The sequence below is a fragment of the Uloborus diversus genome, chromosome 2 (assembly GCF_026930045.1).
Source record: "Uloborus diversus isolate 005 chromosome 2, Udiv.v.3.1, whole genome shotgun sequence".
NCBI classification, from domain to species: Eukaryota; Metazoa; Arthropoda; class Arachnida; order Araneae; family Uloboridae; genus Uloborus; species Uloborus diversus.
Genome location: NC_072732.1, coordinates 30,614 through 43,918, shown reverse-complemented (window position 1 = coordinate 43,918; position 13,305 = coordinate 30,614). Strand labels below are relative to the sequence as shown.

At 32.5% G+C, this 13,305-nt stretch overlaps 1 protein-coding gene across 1 annotated transcript in view; it reads left to right on the top strand.

Annotated features, from left to right (window-relative positions):
* Window positions 1-13,305, top strand: part of LOC129216869 (uncharacterized) — an 85,822-nt gene that overhangs the window by 57,087 nt on the left and 15,430 nt on the right. Inside the window, exon 7 of the mRNA XM_054851084.1 lies at window positions 6,880-7,115. Within this exon, the coding sequence (XP_054707059.1) occupies window positions 6,880-7,115 (236 nt within the window). The remainder of the gene's footprint in view (window positions 1-6,879; window positions 7,116-13,305) is intronic.

Here is a 13,305-nt window from a genome sequence, read left to right as displayed (position 1 = left end):
TTATGGAAAAAATGGCGGCAATTCAAATCTTGCTTTAATTTTGGGACACCCTTTACATTCTTTTTCCACTGTATTATGATATCATTTTGTGTTTAGTAGCTAAGCCTATCCTAATTTTAAGTTGCATTTTTGCACATCATCTGAATATGGTGTCCGCACGTATGGAAAGTCGTGGATTTCACCTATGATCAGGGTTGGCCGGATTGGACCCAATGGGTTTTTTTTGAAAAAACACATTTAAAAAAAACCCATTATTTAGCCCACTTTTGGGTTTTTTAAATTTTTTGGGAAGTTTTAAAAAAAATTAATTTAAATACTTTCACAATTTAAACTTCTTTTTCATTTCTTCTTCACCACAGACATCGGACATAAAAAATGAATTTTTTGAAATAGTATTTCTCAACTCTTAACAGCATTAAAAAAATGTTTCAAAGATTTTAAATAAATATATTTAACTTTTTTCTTTAACTGATAAATAAATGGACTCAAATTATTTTGACTAAGTCCTGTCACGTCTCATTTTCCCAATATTTGCAGATTGTACAGAGGATACTACTCTAGCTAAAAGGCTTTCATGTGAATTATTTCCTGCAAACAAACACTTCACAAATCTCGAATAAACACAAGGTTTTTTTTTAAAGAAATTAACAGGTTTTTCAAACGGTCGGGCAGAAAACAGAACAGGATGTACAGTATTTTCATTATCTTACGAAAAAGTTTAATATTTCTTAGTTTGTACACAGAAATAGAAAAACTGGCAACATAAAATTGAAAGAAATATCTTGATTAAGCTGGAATTCAGTAAAAAGGGAGTAAAAACTACTTGAGGTTCTACAGTAGTTTTGCATAACAAAATAAAATACAGGAAAGTAAAATGCAAAAAAAAAAAAAGTAGTAGCAATTAAAAACGAACAATAGATTTTCTCACTCGAGGAGTAACTTTGCATTAACTGTTGGTAATCATGAAAACTAAAAAATCTGAAACTTCACCATTCTTGGGTTTTGTCGTCTTTTATACTTTCCTTCAGAAAATGTTGAATTTTAACTAGTTTTCCAGTTTTTTTTACCCCAAGACAATTTTTGTGCTTTGTCCATATACTTACGCTACAATATGCTACAAGTACCCCACATTTTCCCTAAAAAAAGACAAAAAAAAAAGAAAAAAACCCACATTTCTTTTAAAAAACCCAGCTTTAGTTGGGTTTTTTTTGGGTTTTATTTAAAAAAACCCTGGGTCCATGGACTTTTTTAAAAAAACCTGGGTTTTTGCCAACCCTGCCTATGATTGAAAATGGTCATGCTTAAAAAACTTTTTATTCTGTAGTTTTATTCGAGTAGGTATAAGCTTATTCACAGAGAAATTCACAGGGTTCGTACGGGTCACGGAAATCCTGGAAAGTCGTGGGAAAAAAATAAACAAATTTCAAACCTGGAAAAGTCATGGAAAATTAGTATTTTCATAAAAGTCATGGAAATTTATTTCAAGTCATGCTTAAAAAACTTTTATTATTCTGTAGTTTTATTCGAGTACGTTTAAGCTTATTCATTTTTTCCTTCCAAGTTAATTTTTTTAAACAAAAGATAAAAGTTGAATTTACTTTTTATTATTCTGTACTATTACTGTAAATATTCTGTAGTTTTATTCGAGTAAGTATAAGCTTATTCATTTTTTCCTTCCAAGTTAATTTTTTTAAACAAAAGATAAAAGTTGAATTTACTTTTTATTATTCTGTACTATTACTGTAAATATTCTGTAGTTTTATTCGAGTAAGTATAAGCTTATTCATTTTTTCCTTCTAAGTTATTTTTTTTAAACAAAAGATAAGAGTTGAATTTACCAATCTTCGAGTCCTCTTAACAGGCTGGGGCAAAATATGTTTGTGTGCATGTACATGTATACAGTGCAGTTACAAGAACAATGAATTATGATAATGTTAAATTATTAGCTATTGACTAACTTTGAAAGTTCAATGGAATTATTATTTTATGTTTTCCATAGAACAAACCCTTTACCTTTCCCTTCTGTATTTAGAAAAAAAAAATATTCTACTAAACTTATGAGATACCTCTTATACTACCTTTCCAGTGGTTATTTGCTGATAAAATATGAAGTTGTGTGAAGCAAAGTGATGTAAAGGCCAAAATTGAAAATTTTGGGATAACCACTACAAAGGGTATGAAAACATCTCCTCTTTTGGAACAAGAGATGGTACTAGTGGCAGGGTTGTAGTTTTGGCTGGACAAAACTGATTTTATTCACGCCACCGGCTAAAACCGGCCAAAACTGGATTTAACCACCATCGAACTGGCCAAAACTAAATTATGTGAAAATACACTTTTAATTTGTATGTATGTGAGAGATGTGTGTTTTGCAACTAATAAATCTGTTAGTTGGAAGTTGCTTAATTAAGCATAACAATTTTAGTTAATTAAATATAATATTAGTGAAGTAATTTACATTATTATAACAATAGTAGTGAACAAATTTTAACTTTCTTCAAAATTAATTACTGAAATTGCTCACATCAAAAGACATAAGGAATACAAAACAGCCTGTAACATAAATATAGTAACTTTTCAATAGTGTTGCCTTTTAATTTTCAAAAGTTTTCCCCTTGCGCCTTTAGTTTTGTTTTTAAAAAAATGCCTATATGTTTCTAAGAGAAGTTTTTTTTTTTTTTTCTCTCTCATTTATTCTTCAAAATTATTTGAAATACTTTGTACTTTTGTGTGTGAGAATTAAAACCTATCTATTCAGCTTACAATGTTTCGCTCTATTATTTTTTTAATGTTACTGCATATTTTTCATGTAAACCTTATCTTCTAAACATGCTGTAATTTCTACAAACTGTAAAACATACTATTTAGATAAATAATGAAAGGTGATTGGTTATGGTTTGTTTTGCATTTCTTTTCAATAATTTACTATTTGGTTTTCATTTAAAATTTGATAATTATCTAAGTGGCCAAAACTGGATAAAACTGATTTTATCCCGGCCGGTTTTAACCGGTTTTATCCATGGTTAAAACCACCACTGGCCAAAAATCTTACAACCTTGAAGTGGCCTGGATGAGTTCTGCTATATAGTGAAACTTTTCGATGAAAGCCTGACTGGGACCGGTTTAAAAACGAGTTTCTTAAAACTTGAAAATGCCCGCTTAATATCCCACCTTTTCTCACTGCCTCATATGTAATAGTACATTTATACCAAATAATAGAATATAAAAAATTATGATATAAGATTCGTAGGGATGCGTGTTTGTAAAAATAATACATTTTTGCCTGCTGCCAAATTAACAAGGTCCAAATTAGTATTTCCTATGTTTTTTTGCTACGATTTTTACTGATAAAAATTAACCCACACGTTAAACATTAAAAAATATACAGGGATGAGATTTTTCCGGCTTTTGCCGGAATTCCGGCTTTTTCTTCTGGCTTTTAAAACCTTTCCTCCTTTTCCTCCTTTTTTTGCCTCTTTCAGGCCTTATTTTCCCCAAAAATTGGAAAAAAAAATGATTTTTTCGAATTTTTGGTACTCGATTTCTTATTCTTTCTATTTTTTCCAATCGAATCTTCATCCTCCGCGATATCTGCCGAAAATGTATGTTTTGGAATCATGCCAACGACGTCAAACACGTGCTGCGCCGAAAGTTGCATGCCTCGTTTGAGATTTCAATCTTTTTGCATCCTGCAAGTATTTCAATTATTTTTAATGTTGGATGGTTTTTACTGTATGCTACCTTATATCTGCTTATTTTATTCATCATTTCAATAATATTTTTATTTCTTTATTTTATTTTCGAAAAAATTCAGAAGTCAATCAAAAAAAACGTGGGTTAGCACCCACAGTTTCGAATTTTTTGAAACTTGGCATGGTTACTTTTTTTGTGTATTTAAGTCAGTGTAAAAAATATTTATGGTGAATCTCAAATGGTTTAGGCTTTACAGCCTGTTAAAAGTTTTGAGATTTCATGATTAAATGAGGCAGCTGCAAGTTGTTCTTTTGATTCCAAAATCGTATTAGGAAGCTTTTAAAAACAAATTTTGGGTTCCAATGCAAGGAAAAAGATAACCAACCGTTTATATATTTATTTATTTTCAATTTTTCTGTGAAAAGTATGTTTTACCACATAAAGAAATTTTAGACTTTTCTCTGTTGTAAATTTTTACTTTACAAACAGACTTAATTTTAAAATTTATGTTCTTACTCGTTTAACACTATAAACGCAAATGTTTTTAATGAAAAAAATGTATTTTTCTCTAAAAAATATGAAAAGTTGACACTATTGAGTGATGCAGCCAAGATTGACCTCTGGCTCTCCCAACCCTTTGTTCAAGGACTCACTGGTTAGAAATTGTTGCCTCTTTTCAAAATTTAGATTTATTTAAGATTAAATACTCTTGCAAGAAATGGTACAATGCAGCAAATTGTACAAAATTGTTACTTATACTTAATTAAATACGTATTCCCTTTAAAACTGGTAAATTAGCCATTTTTGTTGAATTTTTGAATGTCATAGCTTCTAGATTCTATTTTGATATGGTTTTGGGATATCAACCCTTTCACGAAATGTTGTTGGATATCATCCCTTTTAGGTTTTTTTTTTTTTTTTTTGGATTTCCTCCTTTTTGCTCTCTGACCACTCTCATCCCTGAATATAGGAAATCTACTTTTTTTTCATCTTAACAATGATGTACGCAAAATGTTTACTGTTCAAAAAAAAATAGTCTTTCTGTTTTATAATTGCCTAGTAGCAGCAGTTGTGAAGCAGAAGATAGTTTTTTTCTTAATTCGAAAGCCATGTGAAGACTTTGAATACTTTGGGCGATCTTTTTCGCGCTCTCTCTCACCTCTCTAGTGTTGCATGTTGTAATTTGTCGTAGTTTGTGATGTCTGCCAGTGCTCTTTACTCCTGGCAGGTCGGGATAGTCTTCAATGTTATGTTAATTATAAAGTTCTAAAATGCCTTTAGGCCTATTTTGTATGTATGCTTTATATTCCATGGAACCAGCATGCTCGTAAATTGAACTTTGTTTCGTTGTATCATGGCGGCAGATATACTTATTTTCAAAATGTTTTTAAATACTAATAAGGAATTTGTACTACAACTTCAGCAATCTCTAAAGATAATAAATACAGATTTTTCCTCGAGAAAACAGCTCCTCGTGTTTTTTATTTTCTTCAATTTCAGGCTGTGGACATGTTTTGCATGTTCACTTCTACTAGCAGTGTAGTCATTCTAATTCCTCTACAATTAATGCTCCAGGGTTCGTACGCTCTTTCAAAACTCCTCCAATACTCCTTCATTTGGGAAATTTTTTTGAAGGGCCCTTAAAACTCCTTCATTTTGGTTTCAACTCCTTCAAAACTCCTTCTTTTTTAGTTGAAGACTACATAGTCTTCCTCTATGACAGTAACTTAAAATACGTACTTTGATTGACAACTTAACTTTGTCACAAGGGCGAAGGTATAAGGGTGATGAAGGGGTGAAAATATTATTAGATGACCACACTCTCAGCTGCGAAAGTTGGTTTCTCTAATTATTACTTAAAAATAGATGTACTATATTAAGTGATTGTGTTAAAAACATAATTGTTTAGCAAATGGCAGTTATGATATTGTAAAAAGGGTCATCCACAAGGGGATGTCATGCTTTGAGGAGGAGACGGGCTCACGAAATGGTGACAAGGGGAAGAGAGAGGGTGACAAAAAGTGACACCACACAGTTATTGTAACAATATGTTTATCAAAAATGACATGTGGCAAGAGGAGAAGTAAGATGAAGTGAGACTCTTTGTGACAAAGGGGGTAGGGGGTCAAAGATGTTGGGAAAAAAATGCGACAACGTTTAAGGACAACCCATTAGTATGTACTCCTTCAAATCCTCATTTTACTCCTCCAAAACTCCTTCATTTATTTTCTGAAATTGAGTACGAACCCTGTGCTCACAATTTCAAACATAATCGCTAAAATGAAAACCATGGTTTAAAAAAAAAAAAGAAATTGGAGCTTCATCGAGAGTCATCCAGGGTTCGTACGCTCCTTCAAAACTCCTCCAATACTCCTTCATTCATGAAATTTTTTTGTAGGGCCCTTCAAACTCCTTCATTTTGGTTTGAACTCCTTCAAAACTCCTTCTTTTTTAGTTCAAGACTACATAATTTTCCTCTATGACAGTAACTTAAAATACTTCAATCGACAACTTTACTTAACATCGTCACAAGGCAAAGATATATGGACGATTTTTATGTAGTAATTGCGTATATTGTTTTCAAAAGATGTGATTTACAAAGTGATCATAGAAGTCTTAAAAGTTGAAGGTGAGAATATTATTAGATGACATTTCATAAGTGTTGTAAAACATGCTTATATGGTGCTTGCCTTTTTTTAAAAAAGTTTTATGATTATTGCTTTTCCCTCCCAAACTCTCTGCAGCAAAAGTCAGTTTGTCTAATTATTATTTAAATATTTAAAAATGAATAGGTAGATGTACTATATTAAGTGATTGTGTTAAAGAAACAATTGTTTAGTTAATTGCAGTTATGATATTGTACAAAGGGTCATCCACAAGGGATGTCATGCCTTGAGGGGAGATAAGTTCATGAAATTGTGACAAGGAGAAGAGAGAAGGTGACAAAAAGTGAAATCACACAGTTATTATAATAATATGACATATGACAAGAGGAGTAATAAGGTGAAGTGTGACATTTAAGTGACAAAAGGGAAGGGGGTCAAACATGTTGAGAAAAAATTGCGACATCATTAAAGGATGGCACATTAGTACACCTCCAAAATCTCAATTTTACTCCTTCAAAACTCCTTCATTTTATTTCTGAAATTGAGTACGAACCCTGTGAATTCATTTTACCTTCCCCAGGTACTCTGGTCGCCGAGGACGAGGACCTGTTCTTCCACCACACCCACCTGCCCCCCATGGAAGAGATGGACTCCTTCCAGGAGCATTTGCGCCTGCGGGAGTTGAGGACCCGCAACAGTCTCTACAAGCCCCACCTGCGCAGTGCCTACCTGCTGGAGACTCAGGGCTACAAGAAGGCCGCCGAGGGGGTGGAAGAAGAAGAAGAAGAAGCGGAAGGAGCTCGCCCCAAGAAGAAGGTTTGTGCTTTTCCCCAAATTCTCGTGAAGTTAGACCAGGGTTTAAGCTGGGTTCAAAAGTTCTTTAGCATGAAAGCTAAAATTGAGGGGAAAATGTTAGCAAAATGCCAAAATGTTACACATTCTCATATATTTATATATGCCTCAGTGTGTTTCATCTCCAGTTGAGAATAAAACTCATATTTCATCTGTGACATCTTTGAAGAAATAAGTACAACAGCTATTTTTTTAAAACATAAAATAAAAAAAGAAAACACGATTGGTGTTTAGAACGTTGCAGTCCCATCCTCCTAATAAAGCAGTTTTTGGGGGGACATAATGCTGGATGAGACTAATAGTTATTGAACTTAATTGTAGTTTAAACATCTTAGCTAAGATTTAAAAAAGATTAAGTTGATTATCGCCATGCACGCTTCCTTTCTAGGATCACAGATTTTTTTTTTTTTAAATTAATTTTTTATTTGAGCAAAAAAGCGAAAATGCATTGCTTTATTTTCGCAATTCAGATAGTGTTTTCGCATAATGCAAAGAATGCGACCGTAGGGGAAACTCTGCGTTAGACTTAACACAGGGTTGCCAGATTTAAGAACAGTAAATACGGGACAGGCTTCCAGGAGTCAAAAAAAAGGGGGTGGGGGATATTTTTGAGACATCTATTCATGATAAGTCTGAAAAATTCTCTCGCAACAAAGCATTGAACTTCGAAAAATGTCGCCTATCAAAATATAAAAGTCGTTTTCATCGCAATTGATTGACGAAGCATGCGCAGAAAATTATATTGGAAAGGGCTCAAAGGCGAGCTACAAGGCTAATAAATGGACTTTCTCACTTAGACTATGATTCCAGGCTTAGAAGGTTAAAAATGTACAGTCTCGAGCAGAGAAGAGACCGAGGGGACATGATTCAGTTGTTTAAATTATTAAAATGAAAGAGGTTACGGGGCTGAAGTTAAGCACCGAAAACAGGACAAGGGGTCATTGTTTTAAGCTATTTAAATCTCAGGCTAACATGGATGTTAGGAGAAATTATTATCTTAGCAGGGTAGTGGAACCTTGGAACGGTTTACCGGAAGATTTGGTAATGAACAAGGGAGTAGATAGTTTTAAGAGGGCCATTGATCTTCACTGGGGATTGTCAATGGACTAGGACCAGTCTAGCTGGGCCCAGAGCCTGTCGCTGGTCGTTGCTTTTGTATTTGAAATATATTTCCAACATTAGTTACGGTGCGAAGAAGAAGCAACCATACGGCGCCTCATGGTCTGCCGCCAAAACAAAAACATACAAACCAAATCAAAACGAAGACAAATTTTGCGATTGCTGCTACATGATTTTCTTATAGAGCTTATTATTTCACATTTTTTGTTTTACTTTATTTTTTCCCCATAAATTAATGTCTCGTTCTGTAAAATATTATCAGCTAGAATACGGGACTTTTGCCGTCCCGTATTGAAGTTCTCCGGGACGTGGGACAATTTTTCGAAATACGGGACTGTCCCTTGAAATCCAGGACGTCTGGCAACCCTGGTTTGCACGCTCCTTCAAAACGCATCCAATACCCCTTCAATTAGGAAGTTTTTTTGAAGGGCCCTTCAAACTCCTTTTTTTTAGCTCAAGACTACATAATCTTCTTCTATTGCAGTAACTTCAATGCAAAAAAAAAGATTTTTTTTCCCCATAATTTTGCGTTTAAACAAATAAAAAAAATTTTATTGCCAGAAATTCATTTGAACTAAGTCGGTAAAAAATCGTCTGCTAAGTAAAAAATAAATTTAAAAAAGTAATCGAAATTACTATTTTACCAGAGAAAAAATAAAAGAAAACCACATAAAAAAGTAAGACATATCCCATACTTTGACAACTGACTTTGTCACAACAGCAATTTTAATGTGAACTAGCTGTACCCGACGCACGTTGCTATGCCAACAAAAAAATACATCATTATACTGATTTTCATGACAATCGGTTGAACGGGGCAGAAGTGGCTACTCTGCAGTGCCACCTGGTGGCGAGTGGCTTTCATTGAGCCTATGTTGCACCTTCTCCGTGGAAAAATACATATATATAGCAATTTTCATAATAATTGGTCCAGGTATCCAGTGACTCTACTCAAATTTCGTACTCACGCAGTTTGCAAGATCAATCCATCGCTAAAAATATCAAATAGAAAAAGTTTTAAATCCCCCCGTTGCATGAAAAGCCATAAAACAATGAAGAAAGAATTTATTTGTTCAAACTCAAGAAAAATGCTAACTTCTCATCAATGAGATCTTTCACGCGAATTCATTTCTGCAGCCGATCATTTTATTCGTATTTATCCAATGGATTGTGACTTAAATTGGAATAAAAAAGGAACGGATTTTTTTCCAACCGGTCTATAAACATTCCCGGTACCAAAAATAACAAACGGTGAAAGTTTCAGCCAAATCTGCCGGGTAGTTTTTGAGTTCATGGATGACATACAGGCTAACATTCATTTATATATATATATATAGATTTCGTGCATTTATTTTTTATTTTATTTATTTTTTTGTATGAAGATGTGGTTTGCAAATGGATCATAGTTAACTCATAAAAGTTGAAAGTGAAAATATTATTAGATGGTGAAGACATTTCATAAGTGAAGTAAAACATGCTTAAATTGTGCTTGATTTTTTTTTTTCAAGTTTTATGATTATTGCTTTTTCCCTCCACCACACTCACAGCAGCAGAAGTCAGGTTGTCAAATTAATGTTTAAATATTTTAAACTACATGAGTAGATTTGCTATATTAAGTGATTGTGTTAAGAAAAAACAATTGTTTATTAAATCAAAGTTATGATAAAAAAAAGGTTCATTAAATTGTGACAAGGGGAAGAGAGAAGGTGACAAAAAGTGACATCACATAGTTATTGTAATAATGTTTGTATAAAATATGACATGTGACAAGAGGAGGAGTTATATGAAGTGCAACACTTTGTGATAAAGAGGGAAGGGGGTCAAATATGTTGAAAAAAATGTGACATCTTTTTTTGACAGCCCATTAGTGTACTCCTCTAGTATCTTTTTCAGCTATTACATAAGCTAGCATCGTGTTTTTTTTTTTGTTTTTTTTTTTAATATTTGTATGAGGGGTCCTATAAAAGTATTCTACTGTAATAAAATTTATTTAAAAGAACTTTTGGGCTGATTTATTAATTTTTCAATTAACTAATAAAGTATAGTTTTTTTCATTGAATTTTTGTTTTAAGGTGCTCAAAAATAAAAATTGAATTGAATTGTAATTAATAAATTTTTCTTTAAAATGGTTTTGTATATAAATTATTGTTTTAGTAGTTCTCCACATTGATTGATATTAACCATCACTTGATTCTTACCGAGAGGCATGTGATGTCAATGTGCATGAGTAAAACTGGACTTTACCTACAGTTGGATGCAAAATGGTGGAACTGTTTTTTGCACGATTTTAGGGTTTCTCTTAAAGCACATTGTACAATCATTATCTTTTTTTTTTTTAATTTTTTTTTACATGCAATGTTCATAGTTTATTACGTATTGTGTAACTTTTTTTCTTTATGCCTGTTGACTTTTAAATCTTGTTTTAAAATAGTTTTTCTTTTTTTATGCACCTTCAATATTTTTAAAACTTAGATCCTTAGATTAATTTTTTCATCCCCTACCTAAAGGTTTTATTTATTTCTTATTGCAAAACCTTCTCGTGATTGTGTCACCCCCGTCTGTACCCGAATGCTCGGTTTTTAAATGAATGACTTTTTTTTGTCTTGCTCTTTTTCAAGCTCAGTGTTTGAAATAAAAAATAAGATGAAACAAATGAGATGTTTGCCGAACCGACATTTTTTGTGGTTCGGGAAACTCCATCAACCCCTCGACTGCCAAAGATATCCATAACCGCGTGTTTTCAGATCAATAGATGCATTGACTGCCATGGGCAGATATATGCTGAGCGGCAAAAAATTTATCTTTTAAAGTACTCCCATTTTTATTCCCAGTAACAAGGATTTTTTTAAAAAAAGAATAAATCATCAGCGTACAGTGTTTATTTACATTCAAGTAAGTTAGTTTTTCTCAACTCTTTTTTTTTTCTTCTTCTTCAAAAAAGAAAAAAAAAATCTGTGTTTTATAATAATCTTTTTTGATGGTTATTTGAGCAAATAGTAATAGCGAATCGGATGAATTCGATGCCGACTCATGTGTTCCACCATGTTTTAGAATACCTCTTACCAGGGTTCGCCGATATATATCCGATATTTATTTTGAAAATATGATATTTCGATATTTTTTCAACTATGGTATTTTCAATATAAAAATTATATTAATCATGGTAATATTGTTCATTAATAATTTAAAATAATCTAAAAGTTATGTACTATATTTTTATGATGTATTAATGCATCATTAGTATAACAAAATAATATAATATTCTTTTTTTATTCTATATTCATAAAAGTAATTCGTAATGTAACAACTCCTATTCATATTAAAAGTGCCTAGTTAAATATTAAAAGTTGGTCAGAAAAAAAATGACTGTGCACCGACTAATGCATATTTTTTATTTCTGAATCACATAACTGTGTAAAAGTAGCCAACAGAAGAAAAATGAGCAACACAGTTAATGATAAATTAACTCTATTAAAATTGATTAAAATGTTAAATGAAATATTAGATATAAATAATGAAAGAAACTTTAATTAAGAAAATAAGGAGTGATTTCAGGATGCATTTATTGCTTCAAAGACTTTAGTTCGTGCTGATTGAAAATATCGGATATATATTAAAATATCTGATATATACAGGGTTGGCAAGTTTCTGCCGAGGTGGTTAAAACCACTGGTAGAAACCGGTTAAAACCGGCACGGCAGAAAACACACAAACGCAGTTTCTGTCACATTTGTGGCAGAAACTGCCAAAAACTCACAAAATGACAAAAAAAAAATTATTGACATACAGTAGAAATGCATGGGGAAAATATTAATTTGCTAACCAAATCAGAATTGAATTACAATATTATCACAATTCAAAATCAAATGTTACATTGTTTGGATCCTGTACTTGCCTCTTAGAAAAGGTGGTTTCTAAAATCTATACAGTTTCTCGATTTAATATGCACAAATGAGAAACTTTAGAATATGCGTACAACAGAAGAGCTAGAAGGCAATGCATCGAGGAACAAGCAATGTTCGTGAAACTTTCATCAACTGTATATTTTTTCTAATTGGTTCACCATGGAGTAACTGGGGTAGTGGGAAAAATTTGACTGGAAAAATAAGTTTTGCAAAACCTTGACATTAGGTACAAAATCGACGTTAATATTGGCAAGTAAAGTTCTGGCACTTTCTTCTTGAAGCATGTGATAATTTCAATCACAAGCAATTGAGATTATTCATATAAACGAGCAAATTGCAATCAGTAATGCCTGTTTAATTCTTTATGTCACTCCTCTTTCCTAAGCACCCATATGGTCTTTTGTCCTTTTGTAGATTAATCCAAATATTACGAGCATCTGATCTGCAATTGAAAAGTTCCCTTTTCGAACTAAATCAATGGAACTAGCATAGGATTTTATTTTTTAAAATAATGAAATGAAGTTAAACTGTTTAGTTTACTTAAACAAACATCATTTAGTAGTTACTTAAGTTATTAAAGACACTTTTAAGTTTTTGCCAGTTTCTGCCGGTTATAACCAGTTTCTTCCACTGGCACGGCAAAAACTAGTTTCTGCCGGCAGAAAGCCAACCCTGGATATATATCAAAATATCGAATATTTTGGAAAATACTAGCTGCGTGCCCGGCATTGCACGGGCTACCTAAAAAATGTAAGAGCAGTCCAGTTGATGCTTTTGTAGTACACTGACACTAGTTTCTAACGCGTTAAGGAATAAATAAATGCGCGTAAAGCAAGGTTTGCAAAACACCAGTAAAACATATTTTTGCCAAAACACCTCATCAACGTTAATAATCGTTATCAATGATACAAGTTATGAGTACATTTTCAGTCAGCACGAAAGGGGAAAATCATCAACTATAATCTTTACTCACGTTAAACTGAATTACATCTGATAGACTATATCGGAAATATTTATGCACAATAACAATCCGCTTTTTACATAAAAGTCTACTACCCGGCGTTGCCCGGGTGTTTATTAATGCAACATACCACTCAGATAAATATTTGGATGGATTCTATCCACATGGT